Genomic DNA, 27,235 nt, shown 5'->3' with positions numbered 1-27,235 from the left:
GCATCGCCCACTGCTTCCGTCTCGTAGGCCTTCGGCCTACTCGACTGCTGCGCAGACTGCTTTTTATTTTCTTATTATTGAAATAATAATAATGACACAATGTAACATTTGTAAGAAAATTGGACATTTCAAGGGACAGTTATTCCTCATATATAAACTTTTTATTTACCATGAGCATTTTACAGTATTGAGTTAATGCTCGTAGCTAATTATAATTTTAATTTACTACAGCATGCCCAATCAAAAGGCTTCGTTACCAATCAAAAGGCTTCGTTTTGGCAAGTACGGCATCGCCCACTGGTTCCGTCTCGTAGGCCTTCGGCCTACTCGACTGCTGCGCAGACTGCTTTTTATAGTCTCAAATGGAAATGATAATAATGACACAAGGTAACATTTATAAGAAAATTAAACATTTGACAGGGATAAGATATTTCCTTTATATTTACCATGAGGTTATACAGTATTGAGTAAATGTTCTCAGCTAATAATTCTATCTAATGTCTCTAATAGACTTTCTATGTTTAACCCCACTGACCACTGCTACAGGTTTTTGGGCTTACATTAGTCATGGCCATGTCCTGATAACAATGGAGCTATACCTTTTATTGCATTTGCACTATTAGTCATAGTCCAATTTTTTGCTTGGAGTGCTAGACACAGTAATCTGTAGGTCTGTAGAATAATGATACATACTTATACTTATATTTTCTAAACTCAACTGGAATAGAGACAGTCATTTTGGAGTCATCTGTTACAGCCAGCAATTGTCAATTAAATATGACACACCAACTTATACCGATCAAAAGTATGGCATCGCCACTAGGTTTCATCTTTCCAAAAGACTTGAATTTCTATCCCCCGAGGCAAGGAATTTTTAAGTATCCTAAGTCGCATCCCAGGAACTCCCAACACTCCATTATCTAAAACTAGCAAAAATTAGAGGCCTATTCTAGCAAGGAAGAGAACATGCAAACAAGATGAAAATGTAGCTTAATTATGCTATTTTTGCATATAAAAACTTTCCCCCTAGATCTATTGCCACTGTTTCAACGAGAACTTTATTTTACCTGGTGCTCTTCCGATTTCGTCAACTTCTGATTTTAGAAATTATCCAATTGTTTCAGTAAACTTTCAGGCGTAACTTTCTTCTGGTCGATTTTCTCAGCCTGGTCGTACGACGATTTGGGGACCCGGCGGTCTTTGCAGCCGCTCCCAAAGGTTCTTACCGCTGATTAATTATTCGCGCCGAAGTCTTCAAACCTAGGATTCATCTCCTACGCATACATTCTGGCCTCTGTCACACATAATGTTTTTGGGCTAAGAACCTGCTATGTAGAAGTAGGTGGCCCTGGGATAAATTAAAGCAACATTTAAAAATTTAAAATCTAAATGACTTTTTCACACGAAAAAGCCTCTATAAGGATTTACGTATTTCTTGCTGGTGTATGCAAGTTTCAATGTAAATAAAAATAAAAAAGCCCTTGCCGAAAACATGTTTTTTCGGTTTCCGTCATTTTGGTTATTTCCGCCTTTTTGTTCCCCTTGACCTATCAGTATTTCCCAGTTTATTGTTCCACGCACGAGCACCTATACAGGGACAGGGAAATGCTCGGCGTGTTTTGCCGGCCGAAGGAAGTATCTGAGTAACTGAGTAACCGTAGGAGCTGAGGTGACCAGTTGTTTCCTGGAATATAGTTAGCAATATTAACGAACTTGTTTGACACTTTTTAACCCGAATAAGTCTAATAGAATCGACGGATTTCTCGCTGATAAGCTTATACACCATGAATGTGAAACATACTAGAATACTTGCTAACAAAAAAGTTTTTAAAAAGTATTTGAATACTTAGGACTGGGGCTTTCCGCCATTTAGGTAGTTTCAGCAGTTTGAAGCCCACGAGATCAGTTATACAGTGCTCGATGTTCCTCCCATAGATCGCACATGGCTAAGCTCATTCAATCACCTTCGTGGCATCGATTTCACGCACAGAGCCGGTCCAGTTGATCTCATCTTAGGTGTCCACTACAGCCATATCCACGCAGAGGAAGAAACACGCCAAGGAACACCGTTCCAACCAGTAGCCAAGAAGACGAAGCTCGGATGGTATGTCATTGGTTCATAGAATAAGCGAAGAGAGTCCCAGATCTGCTCCGTCAGCTTCGTACAGCCAGTCAACCTGGCTGTACGAACTACCAACTTGTAGTTCTACAAGTTTGAGACACTCGGGGTACAAGCAAATGACTGCGCATGCCCGAAGCAGCCGATGTCGTTTTAGGACAAGCAAGCTCTTAAGCTAATGGAGAGTTCCTGTAGAAAAGAAGACAACCGTTACATTGTTGGGTTACCGTGGAAACAAGATAAAACCCTTCTCCCCGACAACCGTCCACTCGCAGAACAGATGTTAAGGTCACTAGAGACAGGTCTGCTTAAAAACCAAGACAAGGCAGACATGTATCAAAAGGTAATCGTCCAATACCAAGAAAACGGTTGGGCGAGAGAGCTTACCCAAGAGGAACTTGAGAGGCCCGTCAAGCCAGTCTACTATCTCCCAAATTTCGGCATATATCGACCGGACAGCAAGACAGCACCCCCTTAAGAATAGTATTCGATCCCGCTAGTGTGTACCAGGGTGTGTCTCTCAGCTCGTCCCTGTACAAAGGCCCAGGGCTAATCGGTGATCTGCTCGGCGTTCTATTGCGCTTCCGAGAAGACCAGGTTGCTTGTGTCGGGGACATTTCAAAGATGTTTCTTCAGATCTGCCTTCCGGAGGATGATAAGCAAGTCCATCGCTTCCTCTGGAGAGACCTAGACACTTCAAGACCGCCAGCTTTCTACGCCCTTCAGAGAGTGACCTTCGGCGAAAAACCATCCCCAGATATGGCCAGCTATGTGCTGTTAAGGATGGCCGATGAAAACAGTGAAGAGAGCCCGCTAGCAGCTACCCTGCTCAAAAGATGGACGATTTGATATTCTCATGTTCAACCGCAGAGGAAGCCCCGAAGACCATCAAAGAGACTGACAGCGTTCTGTCGACAGGAAGTTTCAAGATAAAGCAGTGGATTTCGTCAGATACTGCAGTGCAAAGCCAGCCACCCCCACCCGGAAACAATGCCGGACACGCATCAGGGACGCCAACAGTCAATCTCGATGGGGAAGAAGGCACGAAGACTCTCGGAGTAGGATAGAACCGGCAGAGAGACACAATAAGCTTCGCCTCGAGGGATTTGAAGTTGAAAGCACTGACGAAGAGATCCGTACTCTCGAGCATCTCCCGGCTGTATGACCCTCTAGGCCTCGCGTCAGCCGTCACGATCAAAGCAAGAGTAGCGCTGCAAGAGGTTTGGAGGGCAGAACAGTTCGATTGGGACGATCCCCTTCCAGAAGAAACAAGTGCCATGTTGCTTTCACTACTGAAAGAGATCGAAAGCCTGAAGGAGGTCCAAATCCCGAGATGTCTCAAGCCCTATAACGCAGGCGACCGTGTTCGCCGACGCAAGCTGTAAGGCATATGGCGCCGTCGCCTACCTTGTCTGGCCGACTCCGCAAGGCCCAGAGGTCCGCATTGTGGCAGCGAAAGCCAGAGTAGCACCACTGCGCCAATCAACAGTCCCTAGACTAGAGCTGATGGCAGCTCTCGTAGCCTCCAGACTCGCGAAAACCATCGTCTCAGAGCTCAAGACAAAGCCGGAGAGCGTCGTCTTGTGGTCGGACTCCACGATAGTCCTGTCCTGGTTAAGATCCCGGTCCTCTGCATTCAAGCCCTTCGTAGGTGTTCGCATCGCCGAGATCGAGTCCGAGTGGGAACAAGGTCACTGGAGACATGTACCGACGGATCAAAATCCAGCTGACGACCTAAGCAGAGGCATCACTGTTGAAGAGCTAAGCAAAGGAGGATGGATGAGCGGTCAACCCTTCCTCAAGAAACCGAGAGCTGATTGGCCTAGTGAGGCAGTCATAACCCCAGAAGAAGAAGATCCGGAAAAGAAAAAAGAGACGCCAGTAAGTGCAATCGCCGCCGCCGTCTAGGAGGAACCACTACTAGATCCGCAATCCCAATCCAGATGGAGTCGCCTTATCGCATATTGTATGCGATTTGTAAGCAACCTCAAGTCCAGTGTGAATAACCCAGAGCAGAAGAAAACTAGTCACCTAGCACCTGCAGAAATCGAAGCCGCTGAAGAGTATTGGCTGCGGTTCAGTCAGCGAGCCATGAAGACAGAAGACTACCCGAATCTGTCGCCATTCATAGACGAGGATGGCTTAATGAGGGTAGGGAGCCGCCTGACCAGGACCAGCCTGCCGTATGACCAAGTGTATCCAGTACTCCTCCCAGCGAAGGATCACATCTCGACGCTGATCATGAGAGAGATGCATCAAATGACGAATCACGCAGGGCGAGAAAGAACCCTGTCTGAATCGCGTGCAAAGTACTGGATCCTACGAGGGAGAAATCGTGCAAATAAGATCACAAGAAAATGCGTGACTTGTAGGGAACAAAAGCAACCGCCACACACTACAATGATGGCTGATCTTCCGAAAGAAAGATTGCAGTTAGTCTCACCGCCTTTCAATGTAACAGGAGTGGACTTATTCGGGCCATTCAGACTGAAGTATGGAAGAAAGCAATCGATCAAGGCATGGGGAGCAATCTTCACCTGTGCGACCGTACGAGCGGTGCACTTGAAAATCGTGGAGAACACATCAGCGGAAGCGTTATCAGCTTGTCCAAGCAGTTAGACGATTCGCCGCAACCCACGGATGGCCAGAGACGTTGATCTCGGACAACGGAGGCTCGTTTGTAGGGGCAGAAGCAGAACTCCGCAAACTAGTCATCGATGAGAAGAAGTGTCTTGAAGACTTTGCGATGCTGCACAAGTTCAACTGGATCTTCATATCCCCCTACAGTCCCCATCAAGGAGGAATGTACGAGAGTTTGGTCAAGCAAGTCAAGCACTCACTTCACGTAACCGTAGGAGAGCAGACACTCTCCTGGAGCGAGTGAAGAGTATCCTGAACAGCCGCCCTCTGAGTTACAGTTCGGACGACCCCAACGATCCAAGACCCCTGACACCGAATCACCTCCTACTGGGATGAGCGTCGGTAAACACCCCTCATGGTCCATACGAAGACACAAATAGAACCTCAAGAAGCGCTACCAGTTCGTGCAGACCATCGTCATTTACTTTTGGAGACGGTTCATCCGAGAGCTGATCAGTCGCGGCCGCTCCAAATGGCAGAAGAAAGGTCGCCAGATGAGCGTCGGAGATGTTGTCCTGCTAGTGGATTTCACGGCGCCACGTGGAAAATGGAGTCTTGGACGCATCGTGGAGACCTACCCCGGGCAAGACGCACTCGTACGGAACGTGAGAGTCAAGACAGCCAACGGAGCGGAATATCAGAGGTCCGTCCAGCGCTGCTGCTTGATATGCGAAGCAGAGTAACAAATAGCGCCTTCTCATTGGCGCCCCCCGAGGATTTGTTGTAGATAGCGCATCGGACACTGTTTGTTTTCTAAGTGACTGATTCAATATGTAAGTAATTAAGTTTGATTGACACAAGTTGATAATTGCTGCTTAAAAGGCATCTGTAAATTGAGACCAGTTAGAGTCAATAGAGCACATGAGGAGATCGCAAGTTTAGAGCAGAGCTAAGTTTAAGCCAAGACCGCGCAGGAATCCACCATTCAGGTACCATGATCAAGTTATATTAGCTTTATAGCGCATGATTTGTATGTTTTGTGTAATAGTAATTATTGATTCAAGTGTATGTTCCATTGCTTGTAAGTTTAATTTCGTAAATCTCTATCGCTTCACAACTATGATCGGAATGTATAGGAATATGCCCGAGATCTAGCCTAAATGCTGTAATTATTGATCTATTCCAGAATGTTTTTATATAATAAATATTGGAAGAAATCCTTGAGGCCGGTCTTAAATCGCTTCGTAGCCGGAATCTACTTCACATATTACCATTTGGCCATTTGCCACTAGCGCTTGACAAATGGCCATTCCAAATGACAAATGGCCAATGTGAGACAGTGTTGGACAGTATTGATTTTTATGGGACAATTTCAATAAACAACTAGAGAATTGTGTTGTATTTGTAGTGTTGTTGATCTTGATAAAAAATGTTCTAATTTTATGTCTGGATATTGTATAGCTATAGCCCACTCTATTTGACTTCAAAATACGTTTGTTTAAACAATATGTGTAGGGGCCACCTGTTGCGGTTTCGGCCGCGCGCCCCTGGATCGACCTGTTTGAAATGCATTGTGGGACGATTTTCCCATGTGAGTTTCTAGATCGGAAAAAAGTAGACTTTTGTGAGTTGGATTATTAAATAAATAACTGGAATAACACAAGGAATCGCGGGTGTTACATATTGGCGACTCAGAGCGTGATTTAGGTGAGTAAGAAGCATTATGGCAAAAGAATTAGAAAACACGGTGAGACTTAAACTGTGCTCTTTGAGCGAATAGAAATTAACTGAACTGTGTAACGAATTGACCATCTAAAAACCTGAAAAGAAGGGAAAATTAGCAGTAATGTAGCGAACAGTACTTATTAGATAATAATTAACTCTGAACCTGATAAAACTAGAGCCAGGCAGTGCTAAGCCCCGCATATCGTACACGAATCAAACGATCAAACACGCGCACGACGATTTCCCCTGATATAGCCGGATCAAGTTTGTACGGTGTAATACAGACAATAAAGTTATAAAAAAATGAAAAAAAGGCAAATTGGGTTCAAGTCGGTGTCGTGTCATGTGTTATACCAGTGAAGGCGACCGGAAGGGAAATCCATTACAGTAAAAACTTGTCCCTTGTCCTCTCGAAAGGCACCGAGCATTGCTGGGTTCCACCGGTCAAGGGCAAGCCGCACATCGAGACGCGCACCTGCAATGGGTCTCTAAATTACCGAGCGGATATCGCCGCTAAAGCAGCTAGATTAGACATTGACATGTTTAAATGGGGGAAAACGAAAGAACTCAAACAAATCGAAATACTCAAAGAGTTAGCAGCGACAAGAGCCGAACTACAGGCTATCGAGAAAGTCGAAAGCGAAGCACAGAATCCCGAGCAGATTACGGGGAACGCCGCCGACCGCTTACATGATTATTTAGAGGAACAGCTACGTTCTATTTCCGGCAGTACAAAAACGCTCGATTTATCCAACCCGAATTCCGATCACCCCGCAAGTCAAGTTAATTCCGAGCCAAGGGTTCTCCATAATTCAAAAAGACCACTTCTACCTCTATCACAAACCGATTCTCGTGTACCTCTATCGAGCAATATACTGTCCCTCCCGCAGAGAACACTGACTCGATAACACGTTTAGCTGACCTCCTCGCAGAGCGAAACTCGCGCCACAGGCTCCCTCTTCCCGAGCCAAAGATCTTTAGGGGGAACCAATTAGAGTTTCCGAGGTGTCTAAGGGCTTTTGAGAACATTGTAGAGCGTCAGTCTAGTAACGCGGAGGAACGTTTGTACTCGGAAGATATGCGGCCGGCGAAGCTAAGGAAGCGACTTCGGGTTTTATAACGCAATGTACACCATCGTCTAGCGATCGAGCAAAGGAAATGCTCACTCGCCGCTATGGCAACCCGTACTTTCTGGCCGACCCATATCGACATAGACTACACGAGTGGCCAAGAGTGCAGGCGAACGACGGCGTCAGCCTACGGAAGTTTTCAGACTTCCTAGAACAAGCGAGCCAGCCATGTCAGCCTCACAATTTCTGAACGTGCTTAACGACCCAGAAGAGAACAAGAGGCTGGTTCAGAAGATCCCCGGGTACCTAATAAATCGCTGGAGTAGATTGGTCGAAGGTGGCTTACGACTGATGAGGAAAGAGACAATGAAGACGAGACCTTGCTCGATGCTTACTTCTCTCGCGGCACCTCCCGTGCGAAATGAAACTGGGATATTCCAAGACTTTCTGTAATATCCTTGAATATCTCACGATATTCATCTTAGAACATCCTGCGATTTCCTAGGATATTCAAGGTGTGAATTTTCACGGTAAATTTGGACCGATATTCCAGGATATTCTAGGATATCTCAAAAGGCATAGTCTTACTTTAAACAGGATTTTCTACGATATTCTGGAATATCCAATTGGATATAATGCGATTTTTGGAATATGCATTAATGTGACAGGGAATGCATAGATGCGTTGTTCCTTTTGCGATAAAGAACGATATTCTTAGACAATATTGGATTTTCTTTGATTTTAGTGAATGCATAATCGGATATTATTAGATTTTTCGGAATTGAAGGAAATTGAGGTTATTGTTATTGAAATATTGTCATTTTGCAGAATATTATACGCTTTTCTTGGATATCCGGTAATTTATTACAAATAGCTAGCAATATTTTCCAGCAAATAATTTTATTTTTAGAATACAGAACAAATTTACAATTATCTCAAAATTTGATAATCAACTTTATAATTTTCGGATACAACGTGAACAGTGACTTCTATAACGTTATAGAAATCAGCAAAAATCGTTAAAAGACAAAACCAAATTCGACAAAAAGTTGGTATACAACAAAAATTGCAAGGCAAGCTAAAATATCTCTATGATTATTAATGGACCATTAATGGACATTTCACTTAGCTTTACTTAAGGAATTTTTTGGTTTTGTCTTTTAAGGATTTTGCTGATTTCTAATCAGCTGGTCCATTTTCTCATCAGTCATTTCGTAATTTGCCCTCATTGCACCTGCAAAAATAATGGTAGTTGCAGTTAAGTAAGTGATACCTTTCTGCATTTCTCGCACTGTTGTGACTTACCATAAATTATCTGCATCTTGTTGCTGGTCCAGGGCATCCCTCTGGACCTTCCCTTCCCCTTCAGTGTGCACCGCATGAGCTCTTCTTCGGTAAAGAGGTCTGACAGGAGCCTCTTCACCCCTTCCAGGGGCTTTGACAGATATTTAATTTTCTGCTTTTGTTGTGACTGTAAATAATAAATTGAACAATTAATTGAAAACAACTAAAATCAATGTATAAGCAATCAGGCATGTATATAGTCTATACGAGTTCTATGTTCCGGTTATATTGTTTGTTTGATGTTTTATCGACGTACCACTGGACTGGGCTGATCCTCTGCAGGAACATCTTTGTAAACCTATAAAAATACAAAAAAGAACACTTAATATTCTCTATGTGATAACAGCGGAGAGGACTATTACAATGTGCAAAAACCGCACAGTAACAGCCTTTAAAAATCCAAAACTACTTGCTGATAGTGTTATATTCACTGCATTCGGCTACTAATATATGATACATAATTACCAAAATCATAAAATCCAGGCCGGGCAGGAGAAAAGTACCGAATGACATAATTTGAATTTGTGCCTAAATATTTCCTATGTTTGAGAGCCAAATTCCTCATATCCAGGGAGTGGATTCAGAATATCGAAGCCGCCGTTTAACCAATAACAACCATTTCGTTTTTGTCATAAGTATTGCAACTTCAGCATAATCACACGGTGTAAACTCACCTTGAGTTTTCTTTTCAGGTTTTTTACCTCTTGTTTAAGTTTAAGCACTTTGGACCAGACAAAAGCACTTAAAATTTATCGCGTTTTGCCAGGACGATCGGGGTAATTACCGCTCGGGTCTACAGTATCCTTAAGTGTTTACTTTACGTTACTTCTAGGTAAATAACATTACATTAACACTAATATACTATTTTAGCAAAGTATTATCAATTGTGTGAAGGTAAATTAACTAACACAAACATTCACGTAAGGGATGCGAAGAATGCATTTAATATTTTGTGGATGTTCCTATTCTTATTATGTTTTAGCTTTAATTCACCCTTAGCAAAGTTACATTTTAAAGCATAAGAGAGAAGGTTGAAGATATTTTTCTAATATTTGCTTACTTTAAAACTTACTCAAGAATAAGAAAATGATAAAGCCCTATCTTTGCAAGTTAAGTAAAGTAATTTAAAAAAGTAAAAGAAATTGGGACAGTACAGGCAGGGAATGAGTACTTTTACCTCAAATCCACTATGTGTGATTTGCTGATATAATTAATGTATAGCAATTTGTAATGTATTTGTTTATTGTTTTTAATTTTGTAGAGAATAAAATAGCACCCAGTTTTTTGTGAGAAACTTTTATAATTGATCCTCGTTTTAAAATAAATATGACCTCCCTTCACACCTGAAAGCCTTCCCTGTTAATCAAAGCATAAATTTATTTTGCTAATTTTGCTGTATCAGTTGTCTATCAAGTATAGTTTAGTTAATGATATCCTTAGTAATGTCAATAAATGCTTTTATTCCCTAGACGGACACCTTTTAATAATGATTGCAGTATTTATAGAACATGCAATCTTTATATGTTTAACATATTGTGCCGTTTTTGTGGGTGGAGGAACATGATGCATAATGAAAGTGCAGAGAAGGGGGATTCTACACAAGTTTATGCTGAAAAAAAGTCATGCTGGCTCCGCTTTTAGGCAGTGCCTAAATCTTTATATTAATTAACTCTGTAACCTGATAAAACTAGAGCAAAACAGTGATTAAAGCCCCGAATAATCGTATAGGAATCGAACGATCAAACACGCGCACGACGTTTTCCCCTGATATAGCCGGATCAAGTTTTTACGGTGTAATACAGACAATAAAGTTATAAAAAAATGTGTTATATCAGTAAAGGCGACCGGAAGAGAAATCCATTACAAGTAATACAGGCAATTACCAATTACCTGGACAAGGAGGAATTGGAAGTTGATAAATTACAGGCTATTTTGGAAGCAGTGAAGAATTTGTTGAATGAAAGCCTCAGTTTTCTATGCGAAGAGAGTTTAAGATTGCCGGTCAGATTGGCTCAATAAAGATCACCTCAGCTTTTCAAGTCTAGTACATCAAATTAAAGCAGGCACAAGTAATGGGTATACTGAGAAAGAAATTATGGGAGCTGTCAGAAAAGCAGTTAACCCAGGTCTTTGTTTGAGAACGGGTAAACAGGGTTTGAATTTAGTCCAGACAAGAAGAATGTTGAGGGCACATTACCAGGAGAAAAGTGCCACCGAGCTGTATTCACAGCTGACAACAGCCGTCCAAGCCTCTAGTGAGTCCCCTTAAGATTTTCTTGTCATTTTGCTTGATCTGAGACAGAAAGTATTATTGGCATACCAAGAAATAGAATCAGAATGCCTGGACGATGTATTGGTATATAGAAAGACGTTTTCCCAGCATTTGGCTGATATAAAGCAGGTATTTTAATACCTTAAGAAGCACGGTATCAACTAAAACCGTCTAAATGCGAACTATTTAGGCGAAAGGTGAGATACTTAGGAGAATCATATCAGCATTAGGATAATCATATCAGCAAGTGGTTATAGTATGGATCCGGCGGACACAGCTGCTATCAATGCACTGATAGAGAAAAGGCCAGCCATTGTGGGCGAGCTGAGAAAGATTCTGGGTTTCCTTGGATATTATCGACAGTATATCAAAGGACTTCTCGCGTCATGCCAAATCACTGTACGACTTACTGTCACCCCCCGAGGAAGTCCAGGACCAGATGTACCAGAGAAGAAAGTCTGTGTCAGGTAAGAACACAAGCATCCAGTTAACTGGCTTCCGTGTCACCAGCAGAAACTTGAATTTCTGATTTCCCAGCTGGCATCCCCGCCTGTTATGGCCTTTCCAGACTTTCCAGAGAAGCCTTTCATATTGCATACTGACGCGTCTAAAGACGGTCTCGGCGCCGTACTTTATCAGCAGCAAACATTCGGTCTCAGGGTTCTGGGATATGCTTTAAGGACATTAACGGCCGCAGAGAGGAACTATCACCTCCACGCAGGAAAGCTATAGTTCCTCGCTCTTAAATAGGCCATTACGGAGAAGTTTCGAGACTACCTTTGCTATGCGCCTTCATTCACAATCTACACAGACAACAACCCATTGACCTATATGTTAACCACGGCTAAGCTTAACGCAACAGGTCACCGGTGGGTAGCGGAGTTAGCGGACTATAACTTCACTATCAAGTACCGCCCGGGGACGATGAACATCGACGCAGATACGCTGTCTAGACTACCACTAGAGCCGGAAGAATTGATGACCTGTTGCACTGAAGAAATGGACAGAGCGAGTGTGATGGCAGCGATGCAGCCTTTGAGTGAAGACCGAGAAAACAATAGTCCGTGGGTCAACACAGTCACCTCAAGGTATGGCGAAGTAAGCGCGGAACCAATTACGACGCAACTACGATTCAAAAAATGACGCCAAATGAGATACTAAAACACCAACAAGAGGACCCGGTTATCGAGAAAGTCATGGAGTACAAGCTGAAAGGACTGCATCCATCCCCTAAGGACCGGAAGTATTGGGACAGCGAAGTACGTACTCTTAAGGCAACTAAGTAGGCTCCATAACCATGGCGACGGAACACTTTGGCGAGAAACAAAGACAAAAAGACAGTTGGTCCTCCCATCAAAATTAAAATCGCTAGTTTATGAAGAGCTGCACCCTTGGAGATTATTGCCATTGATTTCCTCCATCTAGAGAAAAGTTCCCGTGGAAATGTGTACATCTTGCTTTTCGTGGACCACTTAACAAGATTCTGTCAGGCCTACCCAACAAGAAACAAGTCGGCCCCGACGGTGGCGAAGAAGATCTATGATGATTTAATACCTCGGTTCGGGTTTCCATCCAGAATTCATCATGATGAGGGCAGGGAATTGTTGTGTAATATTGCCAACAGCCACACCCGCCACAATTGTAAATAAATCTGCTTTGATACCTAGTCCTTTATGGGAGATTGTCGCTCTGACTTAAAAGTCTATAAGCGGTTTCTCCTTTCTATAAGAGACTATAGGTTCATTAAAGATTCTAGCCGTATGAGGCTGAGATCCGTGATAAGTTGCCAGTTTTTTATAAGAATCTTTAGAAGATTCTGTTTAGCCGGGTGGAACCTCATGACAAAATGTTAAGATTCGTTTATTAGATGCCATGTTTGCCTCAAAACGCATTTTGCCTGTCCGTGAATTGAACACTCGCCGTTATGTATGTTGTGAAATCCCGTAACCGTTGCGGATTTCTGCTTAGAAGGTGGCAAGTGAGGAATTTGTTCTCAACGGACGTAGGCCATCTCCCTAGACACAAACCCTTCTTATAACTAAGAGGGTGGCAAGAGAAGAGAATGCGTGTACTGAAAAGTTTCAGTAAGCTATGGACATCAAAGATATTTAAATCAATGAATCTTTCGCCCTTTTATATACTTCTGATGAAGTAAATAAAGTGCGTAGTGTCTTTGAGATTACACTTTTGCTTGAGCGTTATATGCCGCAGAAATAGATCTACGGAGGACCATATACGCTAGACGTGGTTTATGAGGTGACAAAAGCCTTAGGAGACATATTATATGTCTTTGTGGTGGAATTTGTCGTTCTTTAATGTTTCACGTCTATAGGAGCGTTGCTCGACCTGACATAAGCGCTTTCTTTGTGCATGTTAAGTTTCTTAGAGTTATTTAGGACATATCTGCAGTACAGCTCACTCCTGTTTTAATAGATTTCTTAAAATCAAACAGGAAGATTTGAGGCTGCCGAGAATCGCCACTGTAACTGGTAGAATTCAAAGTGCACTTTGGCTAAATCTGGCTTTTTCTGAGGGCTCGCTCATCTCGTCTAAGGTGCCTTCCGATGTCATCGTTTGATGAAAAATCGGCGGGCGGTTATAGCGTTTACAAGACCGGTTTCGCACTCTTAATGAAGAGACCTTCGTCAGTTGTTTTTCGCTAGGTTGCTAATGAGGACTTCGTAAAGTATGCTCGATTAGCAATATGCGCTACAGACCCCCAGGGGAGTAACGCACTACTACCCCAGTGCACCATTTGTATACTAACTCGTCAAATAAAACTGGGAAGCATTCCTGAAGTTATTTTGCAAGATGAAAGTAACTTTATCAAGTTTATCAAAGACGGTGTGATGAGCTTTTGTAAGAACTGACCACTCTTTTTCAAGCTGTATTATGCATAGCTGAGGAAATAAGCTCCTCTGGTCGCGATAGTTATCATGTTATAAGTATTGTTAATGTTATTGTAACGGATATTGTTGGGACGCCAATTATTTTTTTGGCAGAGTATGTAGGGGCGGGTTTTACATATGATAGCATAAATAGATATTGTTGTTTACTTTGCACTTATGTGAATAAAATAATAAATGTTATCAACAAAGGAAATAATACAATGTGATAGCACATTGTGGATGGTCAAAGCAATTTTTAAGATATTTCAATTTTTAAACTCTCTCTCATTAGTCATTAGTGTCAAAAACAGCGCGATAAGAAGGGCCAATATTCATGTGCGTGTGTTGTATTATTTAAAGTCACTAGAAGATGTATTTAAATGCTTAGGGTTTAAAGATATGAGGTAGGAGAAATATTAGCCAGGTTCGATAATCAGTGAATTATATTGTCTGAGTATTAGTATCATTTACAAAACTGGGACACTTGTCGTGATTTATAGCGAATGTCCCTATTTACGATAGGCATGACCGGGTTATTCTAGAAAAATGCAAATGTGTGTTTATATTATGTTAAGGGATAGACTTTTTGATATTTAAAGTGTGGGGGGGTTGACAAATACCAACAAAAATAGGAAAAGCAAGAGCAAAATTTTTAGAAAACAAAGCCATTCTGACAAAAAAAAAACGGTAAAGATTTCAGCCGAATAAATATTCGCGCATGAAGTAATAGCACAACAGAGGGTGCATGGGATGGCAGAGCTCCAGGAAAATTTCACTGCCCCAAAAAGCGATAGCCGATAATTCTATACCCCTGGAATACTCGTCTAGTTAAAGCAGCATTGGAAAATTTCAATGCCCCAAAAAGCGATAACCGATAATTCGATACCCCTGTAATACTCGTCTAGTTAAAGCAGCATTGGAAAATTTCACTGCCCCAAAAAGCGATAACCGATAATTCTATACCCCTGGAATACTCGTCTAGTTAAAGCAGCATTGGAAAATTTCACTGCCCCAAAAAGCGATAGCCGATAATTCTATACCCCTGAAATACTCGTCTAGTTAAAGGAGCATTGGAAAATTTCACTGCCCCAAAAAGCGATAACCGATAATTCTATACCCCTGGAATAGTAGTCTAGTTAAAGCAGCATTGGAAAATTTCACTGCCCCAAAAAGCCATAACCGATAATTCTATACCCCTGGAATACTCGTCTAGTCAAAGCAGCATTGGAAAATTTCACTGCCCCAAAAAAGCGATAGCCGATAATTCTATACCCCTGGAATACTCGTCTAGTTAAAGCAGCATTGGAAAATTTCACTGTTTGAAAGCTCACTGTTGGCAGACGGAAACCTCAACCGGCGAAAAACGAAAGAATCTATTAGAATCCGCGCTATTTAACAGACCATGCGCTCTAAATTATCAGTCACCTCCTCAAAGAAACTTCTAATAGGCACACTGCTTTTACAATTTTGTAATATTTTTCGCGTACCATTACAAATGATTGGAGATAGTTACGTAATCTACCGGAAGTAAGCTGGTGACATTACCACCCTCACAAGTGGTATAATTTTATAGAGAGGCCACTCCACCACAACAACCACCCTCACAAGTGGTATAATTTTATAGAGAGGCCACTCCACCACAACAACAGGGTACAGATATGCAACTTTATTCATCCACGAATTTATATACGCTTACAGAAAACGCGAAAACACCGTTGCATTGCAAGTTTACAAGTGTGTTGTGGGGCGGTCTTTACAATTCAAGCTAGTCATGTTTCAAATACTGCTACTCTTTAAAGTTTTGTTTTGTTGCCCGAACTGATGTCCAATCTACTTTTCCAAGGAATGTCTCATTTGTTTCTCGTTTTTCATCACACGCCAAATCTGTTTTTCTGTTCCGCCTCCTGTCAAGCAAGGCGCGCGAGCTCAGCAGTCACATATCGAACACGATAGAAGCGAACAGACCCCCCCCCCCCCCCCGTCATCCAATTCAATAATTTTATTGGGCACCTTTTCATCTTTGATTCACGGGTTTTGCCGAATACATTCATATTAAAAAAGACAGCAGGTATTCAAGTCGTTCTCCTATCCCTGATGTTTTTCATCATCTTACTTTGTAGCGATGTCATTATAGATCTAATTACAACGCACTTTCCCTTATTTTTGTTGCTTCCCAAAAAAATTGAACTATTTCTTTTGTCGCGCTCTCCTGGTTCAAACTGAGCAATCGCTTTCAAATCTGTTTTGTTGCGAATTTAAAAAAAAAAACATATATTTATTCATTCCTTTAATTCATTATATGCCGGGCATTTTATCAGTGTTGTTCCTTGTCCTCGACTTTGACCAAGCATATTGGGCACGTTTTTCGTTCAGGGGTTTTGTGTCGTCCTGTTTTGATAGCTAGTTTGTGGTTGCTTAATAATGCACACTAGCAACATAACAACATGGGCGCGCGCACTATGTTTAGCCCGTCATAACAACATGGACATCAGGACATAAAAGAAAAAACATGTTTTTTTAATCTTATGTCGTTATGTCGAAGATAAGAGTGCGCGCGCCCATGTCGTAACGTCGATATGTCGCTAGTGTGCACTGGGCATAAACTTTGTGAACGCAATTCTGCGATTTTAACTTGGGAGAGATAATGTGAACGCTCTTAAATTTCCTTAATGTTCTCAATTTGGTTTTATGTCGAGGGTCTTTCTATTCATAGTTATTAATTTCATTTAACTTGTTGTTCTATATATGTCAGACTCTGTCTTATAAGATTTATTGGTATTTCTGCGTCGGGTGTGGTTTACCATACCTTAAATATATTTAATTGTGTGTTTTTAAAATTCTTTTTTTCCGCGTCATAAAGAGTCGTGCATCGCTACATTAGAAAGTTTCGTACGGTCTGAATTTCTTAGAACCCCCAATATTTCAATGCTCTGCATTTTGCTTGAGTTCGCAAAGGGAGTCAACCAGCCTCCACCAGGCACGCATTTGAGCTTCAATATTTATTTACCCCCAGGAGCCATCTAATAAATTCTGATTGCACTTCCTCGCCTTGTACCTTGCTAATATCGGAGTCCCTTCCCCTTCCCTCTACGCAAAGACACACGGGTTAGGCATCGTTCTTAATTTTTAAAAAAGAAGTAAAAAACACACACACAACTTGTACGTGGTTATCTAGACCAAACAACATATTGTTTCTAACAGCTTATAGGAATAATTATTAAAATTTACTATTTGCATTTGTGTTATAAAATTCGGATATATATAAACTCGAGATGTACACGTTTTTAAATAAGGTTGGACTAAAGTAAAGTGTGCCGTAACCCTCGCTAGCGGGGTTTTCACAGCATGTGATATTTTGTGATTTACATGCTACCCAAGATGCACCGCGGGTCACATCACAAGATGGTGAAGCGTTATTCAAAATACATTATTCTCATGACACAGTACCAACTAACAAATATTTACACGTCTTTATGTCTATTGTCACTTTACAGACGCTCAGAGCTGTATTCAGTCCACCACCTCGTGAAATACCTCCATTTCGTCGGGTGTGAATCTGTATTTGCCAGCAAAGACGTCACACGGGCCATCAGATGGGGCGCCCTGGGGACGAGCGTACGTTTGTGACCACGTATAGGACCCTTCATTACCCCCCGCGTTGTCAGCGATAAACAGGTCATGATCACCACCAAACACCGGACCGCATCTTGTGTAGTCACAAATGGCGTTTCTATCTGGCGTGCGCCTCAATGGCAACTTTTCAGGGCGGTAGCCATTCTTGTTACACAGCGTGAACAAGAATGACTTGGTGGAAGACTGCCGTCCACGGTCACTCACTTTAAAGAACATAAAACAAAATGCGTTATTTTAAAATACAAACTAGAATAAAAACAGCAAAAACCGTGCCGAACTCGTATTATTTAAATTCAAGGAAATTGAGTCTTCACCCCTAACCCCGAAGAAACATCTTTCCAAAAGGAACAATTGACTCTTGCTAGATTTATCTATTTTTGTACGAGTAATAAGCACTAATTTTTAACACCTTTTATAGGGGCCGAAATACCTAGTGTCAGAAAATGAAAAAAAGGTTTTGAAACAAGCCCCTCTCTCTAATCGAGCAGATTTTGTCAAGACAAAAAGAAATAATCGCCAGGGGCTTATTAGAGATTTTAATGGAGATTTATTAGATGCCGTGTTTGCAAAAAGTTGATCAAAAGGAATAGAAATACAGTCCTACCACATTTTATATAATAACTAGTATCTCCTCTGATGAGTGAATGCCAAGCTATTTTACCGTGAAATACATCTAAGGATGGTGATTGAAGTGCCGATGGGAAAAAGATACAATTGATCCCTTACCCACAACCCTTCAATGGAGCTCAAAGTTGTATTTTCAGTAAAAAAAAAAACGGTAAAAAATAATATTCGAAATTCTATTAATTAGCATAAGATAGAAAGCAAAAATAATCAAAATTATTTCCCATTGTATGAATTAATGTTAGGGGCACAAGCCGGGATCCTTTAGACGGAGATGAAGATGAAGGCAAGGCTGGCGTTTTTCAATGCTTTCCAAATGTTTGGCCACAGCAGCAGCATAAGTACAGAATTAGGCTCGCTATATTTATACCCTTGGACCAGACAGATACCCATGTAGTGGTCCCACATGAATGGAAATATGTAAAACAATCTTGAATGTAGAACAATTCAAGAGGAAACGGAGAAAATTTGGCAAAACGAACCAATCAGACAAAAGCGTGAGGGCGTGGGAAATCACAGAGTTGGTCTCTCGTCCCTGCTTATTTACAGAATAATCTATGAAGTCAAGGTAACTCTAAAATAACACTAACGATGAAGCAACTTTTAAAACTCAACTGCGCATGCTGAAAGAGCGCGTGTCTACAACAGTTTCGCCTAATTGAAATAACGATAGAAGTATAGATGTCTAAACCAAGGGGTGAGGGCGGTGGCATACAATTTAGAAAGAATTTAACTGTTCAAACAAAATTTCCAAAACAAAAAGAAACCGGAGATTTCGCCACGTATAAGAAACTGTACACTCCCTGGATTTAGACGCACCAAAAGGTCATCGATGCGGAGGGTCCACGGGCGTGCTAAAATCTAGACTTAGGAAACCATCAATTGTAAACAAAATCAAAATTATCCTTAAAAGATAAATAAAACTTCAAGATAGGAACATGAAATACTAGACGACAATAACCTATAACCTAAACAATATAACAAACCGTCCTATAACATACATCCCTTGTCAAACTTGTGTTTGTCCCCAAACACGATAAATTATGAAACGATTATTAGAAAGATTATCGAAAGAAAAATAAACTTGGGTCCTAAGATCTTCCTTCTGCCGGCTTCACTCTGGATACTCAGACATAAAACTGCTTCCGGAAGAATCTGAGTTACAGTATTGCGATGTAGACATAAAACTGCTTTCGGAAGAATCGGAATTGCAGTATTGCGATGTAGACACGAAACTGCTTTCGGAAGAATCGGAATTACAGTATTGCGATGTAGACATAAAACTGCTTTCGGAAGAATTTGAATTATAGTATTGCGATGTAGACACGAAACTTCCTTGGGGAAAATCTGAATTACAGTATTGCGATGCAGACACGAAACTGCTTTCGGAAGAATCTGAATTACAGTATTGCGATGTAGACACGAAACTGCTTTCGGAAGAATCTGAATTACAGTATTGCGATGTAGACACGAAACTGCTTTCGGAAGAATCTGAGTTACAGTATTGCGATGTAGACACGAAACTGCTTTCGGAAGCATCTGAATTACAGTATTGCGATGTAACACGAAATAAATAACAGAAGCAGTTGGAATGTAATTGCGCTAAGATATCCAGAGTTTCTGTTTAATTTCTCGATTTTAGTAACACCTACTTTAAGGGTTGTCCAAGGAAAAATCTTGTAATTATGTAAAAACATTTTCCTGCACCAAACAGCAAAATTAACGAGCTCACCTCATGTAATACCATGGTAGCTGCTAACAAACTATATCTATATTTGTCTATCCAATCCTTTTATCATATGACTTAATACATATTGGGTGGAAGGTGGCTTAGGAAAACGTACTGCAAGTCTTAAGTTTAAAGTTCATGGTAATGAATAAAAAATAGTTTACAAACAATAATTTACAAACATGATCAGACATTTCGACGCTCACCCTGATACGACCCTTCTCGTATTCATTAGTGTACTCACTTGTCCACGCTACGTCAGAGTAGCCACCAAACACGTATCTTCCTTCAACGCTTACGAGTACGATGTTCGGCGCTTTGCCGTCGCATTTTTCGTGGAAGGTCCTGGCAGCCCAGCCATCTCTCTTTGCTGAGAAACATCTGACCCAGCGACTCTTGGGACTTTGCTGCACGGGCTTCAGGATTCCCAAGAGATCTCGGAGGTACTCTGGACCTTTGCCGCTGAGGATGGCGGACTGCTCAAGACCTACAAACGGAGTTACACCATCACCAGATAAGTAACCAATACTCTTTTTATCAAGAAGGCACAATTCCTTATCCTCATCATGTCTCAAACAAATAAAGTCAGTGTATATGTGTGTCACCCAAAGGGTTAGTACAAATTGTTGCTGCTGTTGTTGTGTGGTCGTACTTAGTCCTGCCCCAAATCAAGATTCCTATAGTATTCTGGGCCCAAAGTTCCACCATCAGGATTAGATTTGTGTCAAAAGACACTCTCTGTCAATTACAGAAAGGATAAAAATCCCTTCGCCGAAAATTATATATAAATAGGACAAATTATCGAAGTGTCACAAACGCTGGACTTGATCACCATTAATCTTTCGAATAAACCTAACCCGTAACCACCTTTTGTAGAACTACCATTAAGCAAAAGATCTGCAACTGAATTGCACCATCAGGAAATATTATGAATAAAGACATGTTTATTATGGTATGCTTCTATGTATTCTACTCGTCGCAAAACGCTGGTGCTTAAAAATTGTGAATCTGGTATCCTATGAAGTTTCTGCTTTAAATTTGTCTCAATTATTTCTAGAAGAACTGCGGCTTTGATCCCTTCAGTCGCTACTCATAATGTAATAAATGTAAATAATTCGGGGTATACATACAATGAAAACTACATGATTAAAAAAACAAAAATTACTTTACACTACCACGAGGTTAAATTTAGGCATAGAGTTACTGGGGGTAAAAAAAAAACAATGCACAAATCAAATCAAAGGTAAAATTAATTTTTTGAAAAGTGAGAGGTTTGATAGCAGAGGATTTCAGTTATTTGATCAGGAAAAACAAATGTTTTCGACTGGAGTCCTATTAAAAATCTTGCTAACCTAGAGGAGAGTGTGGAGCTGCTAAATGCGAGCCTGTGGTCGATGTTCAATGAATGTTTTCCGCTCATTAGGGTCAAAAGTCTCATCCAGAGACCCACCTTACATGTCCCCCCTGGTTAAACACCTTTGTAACATCAGGAACAGAATCGCGCATAAAGGAACCCGTGCTGACATTCTGAGGCGCCAAGAGTGTATCAACATTCTCATTCGGAGTAATCAGGTGGAAGCTGTTCATAAGGAACACAAATGCGGTTCAAAAGAATGGTGGGAGACAGCCAATAGAATAACTGGCCGAAAGACACAGGGAACGCGCATCATAATCATCATCGGTGATTCCACCCGACATCATCAACTCACATTTTCAAGCCACCAATACTGATAAGGCATATGTTGTCCCTGTGCGCCTGGAGATAACTGAAGGCACCCGAACCCCAACAGTGAGTGAGAGCGATGTAATGAGTTGTTTTTATCACATAGAAACGAACTGCCTCAGGGCCTGATCAATTTCCGTACTTGCTCTGGCGCGACTTTTCTCACCATCTTGCACCTGTTGTCAAAAATATCTTCAACTGTTCACTCCAACAACAAACTGTCCCAATGGCTTGGAAGTTAGCGAACATCTTGCCTATCCCTAAGGAATCTCCTCTGACAGAGTTTTGTCAACTCAGACCAATCTCACTGACTAATATCATCATTAGGATTTTCAAGCGTCTTGTCTGCAGAAACGAACTCTGTTCCACTCGGAAATTGGCCCCGACCAATTTGCCTACAAGAAAGGCCATAACACAACAATGGCCCTGATCATAAATGCCAACATTTTTGGCTCAAGCAGTTAGACAACGATGCAGATTTTGTTAGAGCCTTGTCATTTGATTTCAGCAAGGCCTTCGACACTGTCCCTCACCATATTCTCTGTAATAAACTGGCAAAATACGACATCAACCCTTACACCAAGAACTGCAATCTTCAACAAAAGTAAGTGGGACACTTCCCATACGAACAACCGCCAACCCTCTCCCCCCGATTAATATTGGTTAGAGGCGATTTTTCAGCTCAAAACACAAGCAGTAGCAAGGTGATCATTTGCCCTCCAACATTGAGAAAGGGGGAGGGAAAGTGTCCCATTAGTTTTGTAACAGATTTTCTCAGAAGGGGAACGATTGGAATTTGTCACGGTTATCATCGATTTCTTAAAATGTATTCTCTTTATTCGCATACCCTAATGAAAGTTTTTCACTCTATTAATTATTCGAGCTTGACGTAAACATGTTGACGTCCCCAGAAAATATTTTTGGGATATCTGTGCGCTATTTGGAATATTTTTTTCAATTAATTTGAATTAAATGAAGGTGCGCTGGGATATTTGCAGACTATAATTTTGTAAAATATAAAATTCATTTGATGTTGCCAAAGAGACTGTCTATATATCGTGCCGACTGTCTCCATTTGCAAAAGCAGCCATCCCTCGGAGTATTTAGCTGAAAAACACCGCTTTTATGGCCAATTTAGGTAAAATAAATACAGGCATAGAGACTAAAAAGATCATCGCCTAATAAGTATTTCCCCATTAAACAATAAATAACAAATCGACTAAAGAAAGCGATAAATAGGCGGTTTATCTGTTGTAGAAAACATGAGAGCCTCGTCTCATTTCATTTTCAATGAACATCACAACAAGTGTTTATATATTTAGCATGGCGGTGCAAAAAAGCGGGTGTGGACCGTGTACGGTCTGCCATTTTTAGAAAAACATTATTTTCACTCATGGTAGCCGGATTTCTTCAATCATTCGTCTATTCTATTACCATCACAAAGCTATTTAGGTATATGAAGCTTACAAATGATTTGAAATATATAATAGGGCTTTTTTGAGCGGTCAACCGTGGTAGACCGTTTATATAAAAATGAACTTTATTTTTATCTTAGTAAAACGACGGTCAACCATCTACCATGAGCTCTCTCTCCAAAATGCAAACCCTCATTCAAACAAAACTAGTGTCAATTTATGAGCTTGAATCTCAAGTTGTTACTGTATTATTTTAGAGTTCGAATTTCTTTCGTAAGGCATTTCTTAAACAATTTTAAAATGGTTAACCGTTGGTGTTAATCGTTGAGCCACGTAAGCAAGAACAGAAGACGTAGTCTGTAGCCGTCGATTTTAGCGAATGCCCCACAGAAAAAGCATTGCATACACTTTGCTTGAACTCTTCAAGCATAACTGTGTCAAAGTGTCAGATATTTAGCAAAACTATTGTAAAACAGATGAATTTATTGAATTGACCTTCTCCCCGAGACAAGCTTGCGTGACTAAATTTGTAGTGAAAATCTCTCACATAATAAATTCTTCATAGCTGGTATTTTTTATATGAAGAAACAGATGAGATTGTTTACAATGAAAAATAGTCGTCTCTGAAGCTTCTGTCCATTTTTACGCGCGATTCTGGCACGATAATTGTATGTGTTTGATTTTGACGTTCGCATAGTTGTATTGTCGTTGCGTTATCAACGATAGTGTTTCCTGTTCCAGGACCTGTCAATCAATTGCTCAGACAATCCTCAACAAAAGTAAGCGGGACACTTCCCATACGAACAACCGCCAACCCTCTCCCCCCGATTAATATTGGTTAGAGGCGATTTTTCAGCACAAAACACAAGCAGTAGCAAGGTGATCATTTGCCCTCCAACATTGAGGAAGGGGGAGGGAAAGGGTCCTATTAGTTTTGTAACAGATTGTCTCAGAAGTGGAACGGTTGGAATTTGTCACGCTTATCATCGATTTCTTAAAATGTATTCTCTTTATTCGCATACCCTAATGAAAGTTTTTCAATCTATTAATTATTCGAGCTTGAAGTAAACATGTTGACGTCCCCAGAAAATACATTTGGGATGTCTGTGCGCTATTTGGAATATTTATTCAATTAATTTGAATTAAATGAAGGTGCGCTAGGATATTTGCAGACTATAATTTTGTAAAATATAAAATTTATTTGATGTTGCCAAAGAGACTGTCTATATATCTATATATCGTGCCGACTGTCTCCATTTGCAAAAGCAGCCATCCCTCGAAGTATTTAGCAGAACAACACCGCTTTCATGGCCAATTTAGGTAATAAATACAGGCATAGAGACTAAAAAGATCATCGTCTGATAAGTACTTCCCCATTAAACAATAATTAGTTTTGTAACAGATTGTGGATAATGAGCTTCCTGTGCGATCGAAAGCAGCGAGTTGTGGTTAATGGGATGGCTACCAGTTTCCTTGGAATCAGCAGAGGAGTCCCCCAAGGAACGGTGCTAGGACCGTTGCTATTCTCTATCATGGTAAATGACATTCAGAACGCTAGCGCCAACTCTCTATTTATCAAATATGCGGATGACATCACAATAAGTACGCCTGTGATATCTGGCTCAGACACGATTGATTCATCGCTGGAGAAAGTTACCAACATCAAGCGCTGGGCGCTGGAGAACCGAATGGAGTTGAACATGAGAAAGACCTTCGAGATGGTAGTAAAAGGTAAAACTAGGAAGCCTATTCAAGAGTCCATTGAGGGTACCTACCTGCCTGCCTGCCTGCCGGCCGACCGACCGACCGACCGACCGACCTACATAACAGTATTAGAGAATTAGTACCTGTTTGCTCAGATTCACCAACAGAAATCACATCAACTGAGATCTTCTTTGACAAAGAATCCCAATACTCCTCATCCACTACAAGACGAACTCCAACCTCCGTACAAGGCTGATCCACGGGTTTCTCTGCAAGACTCGATAGCTGGGATAGCACTTCATTCCTGATGGACAAGACATCCACATCATTTGCATCTCTGCACATTCTCTCAGCAAACTCCAAACTGCTACGAGCACTTGCAAGTCTCATGGATAGAGTCTCTCTCTGAGCAGTCAGCTGCTTATCATGCTTTTGACAAGCTGACTCAATCCCCCCTTTAAGATCAGATCGCATCTTCTCAAGAGTACCTATTTGCTTATCAATGAACGCATCCAGATCCCTTCTGGTCGCACGTTTATTTTCCTCGAGATGTTGTTGAGTCTCTTCTACCAATGCCATCGCCTGTTCAATATCGGTGAGTTTTGATGCAACTTTTTTTGCTCTTCCCAATATTTTTTCTTTCTCTCGAGCGATTACATCACTTGTGAAAAGGTAATCGTGATTTTTATGATCAACGACGGTGCAGTCCCGGCAAATTACTTCCTTACAAGATTCGCAAAACAGTTTCAGCACTTCACCTTCATGTTTGGTGCAGTAGGAAGTTTTGCTCTTCGAAAGTAACTTTCCGCTTTTGATCTCATCAAGACTGAGGAGAGTGTGGTGTTGTAGTAGTCGTAATCTCTTATGAGCCGAGATGCACTGCTCACAGACAAAGTGGTCGCACTCGTTACATCTCCCTTGGGCAGGCTCGCCGCTATCACACGATTCACAAGATGGTTTCTTCTTGGAGTCTTCAGATGTCAACAAAGGAAGAACAGAGATAATACTGTTGATCATGAAATTCACCTTTAAACTCGGAACATCTGCTGGGGAAATCTAGAACAATAATCAGTAAAATATAGTTATAACGGAGTTTGCATATGGTTTCAGGGGAGGGCATAGGTTCCCCGAGCTAATGTTGTATTTTACGTGTTTTATTCATAGTTACTGTAAATATAGTTGAACTACAATTGCTCAATATTGCCCCAAATGAATTGAAACTTCACAGGGATGTGAATGACAAGTCCAAAAACAGGTAAGAAAAGTTTGAAGGTATTTTATTATAGGTTTTTGTCCCAATTTTTTTGTAACGCCCATATATTTACGTAACTATGAAGGAAACATGCAAAATACAACATTAGCTTGGGGATCCTCATCTTTTAATAATTCAATACTCATAAAGTAATTCTTGTGAGAAGAATTCAATTTCGCTTTTCTCTTTCGAAATGCACTTGTCGTTTGAATCCATTTCTTTGTTACAGCAAAATATTTGTCACACAGTTGTGCCAGGGTTCATTAAGTAATGGATGAATTTCTGTATGACAGATTACCTGGAATTCCGCCTTACAGAGGGGGCACACAAGTTTTCCTCTCCCTTCAGAGTGCACTGCCAGCTCTTCCAGGCAGTGCCGACAAAATGAGTGCAAGCAAGGGAGCACTCTAGGATCGTTGAAGTGCTCTATACATATAGAGCACGTCACCTCATCCTCGAGGCGCCTGCTGGCGGATGTCATTTCTAAAAAACAACAAGTAAAGCATAAGCAAATTTATTATTCCTTTTCTACGAGAGGCATAGCAGGCCACTTAAGATTGGGGGAGGGGCACGCTACAGAAAATTGAGAAAATATTGGGGGAATAGCCACGCCCCTTCTGGTCATTTCCTTTTAGTAGTTAAAGCGAGATCGGGAGTTATGAAATGCCATTTCCTTTTTCGGGAACTCTTTAGAAAGGAGTAGTTAAAGAGAAATCGGGAGTTATGAAATTTCCTTTCCTTTATTGAGAAATGATAAGCAAACACTGACAATCCTCTTCATAGTCTATTCCTTATTAGGATAAGTCGTAAAACGAAATGGGACGTTTGGAGATTCCATTTCCTTATTCGCGAAAACTAACTTGAATAAGGAACAGTTCCCTATTCGTGTCACTGCACTAATTTATTTGTTTTGTCAGAACCTTATGTAGTAGCCAAGGTGTTAATTGACAACAAGCACTATCTGTCAATTTGTGGTTTTGTTAGCAAGGTCAAATTCATTCTACACGCGTACGTAGTCAAGTAAAGCGTGAATATTTCTCCTCTAAATATAATAATGCGTTTGGAAAGAAAGCCCAAGATACAAATACATTTATTAGATGAGAGGTAGATTTCGTCTCTTTTGCTAGATTCATTTGTGAAAGCGATCGCACGCATTG

The 27,235-nt window shown here is 41.0% G+C and overlaps 2 protein-coding genes across 6 annotated transcripts in view; one reads left to right on the top strand and one right to left on the bottom strand.

The window, feature by feature from the left end:
* Positions 1 to 4,087: 4,087 nt before the first annotated feature.
* LOC5505143 lies at positions 4,088 to 5,442 on the top strand. Its single transcript, XM_032373534.2, has 3 exons — positions 4,088 to 4,733; positions 4,804 to 4,999; positions 5,193 to 5,442. The coding sequence occupies exons 1-3, from the start codon at positions 4,088 to 4,090 to the stop codon at positions 5,440 to 5,442; spliced, it is 1,092 nt and encodes a 363-aa protein (XP_032229425.2).
* A 2,897-nt stretch (positions 5,443 to 8,339) lies between these two features.
* The window catches only part of LOC116613001, a 58,224-nt gene continuing 39,328 nt past the window's right edge, over positions 8,340 to 27,235 (bottom strand). For 3 of the 5 annotated variants that reach the window (XM_048722219.1, XM_048722221.1, XM_048722220.1), the window contains exons 5-8: positions 26,377 to 26,561; positions 24,970 to 25,882; positions 20,229 to 20,471; positions 17,105 to 17,834 (exon numbers count right to left, since the gene is read on the bottom strand). In XM_048722219.1, the coding sequence (XP_048578176.1) occupies positions 17,509 to 17,834; positions 20,229 to 20,471; positions 24,970 to 25,882; positions 26,377 to 26,561 (1,667 nt within the window). In that variant the 3' untranslated portion in view covers positions 17,105 to 17,508. Of the gene's footprint in view, positions 8,966 to 9,094; positions 9,137 to 17,104; positions 17,835 to 19,907; positions 19,957 to 20,228; positions 20,472 to 24,969; positions 25,883 to 26,376; positions 26,562 to 27,235 lie in introns of those variants that run through there. The other 2 variants (XM_048722222.1, XM_048722223.1) reach the window with 2 other exon arrangements.

The sequence above is a fragment of the Nematostella vectensis genome, chromosome 14, assembly GCF_932526225.1.
Source record: "Nematostella vectensis chromosome 14, jaNemVect1.1, whole genome shotgun sequence".
Classification (NCBI taxonomy): Eukaryota; Metazoa; Cnidaria; class Anthozoa; order Actiniaria; family Edwardsiidae; genus Nematostella; species Nematostella vectensis.
The sequence above is the reverse complement of the archived record's forward strand: the minus strand, read 5'-3'. Positions and strand labels throughout refer to the sequence as shown.

Excerpts from the sequence above, each read along its gene's own strand:
- LOC5505143 (XM_032373534.2), top strand. The coding sequence starts at position 4,088 with ATGCGATTTGTAAGCAACCTCAAGTCCAGTGTGAATAACCCAGAGCAG. Across the intron at positions 4,734-4,803 it reads GTTATCAGCTTGTCCAAGCA|GGGCAGAAGCAGAACTCCGC; the intron begins GTTAGACGATTC and ends GCTCGTTTGTAG. Across the intron at positions 5,000-5,192 it reads CAGACACTCTCCTGGAGCGA|ACGGTTCATCCGAGAGCTGA; the intron begins GTGAAGAGTATC and ends TTACTTTTGGAG.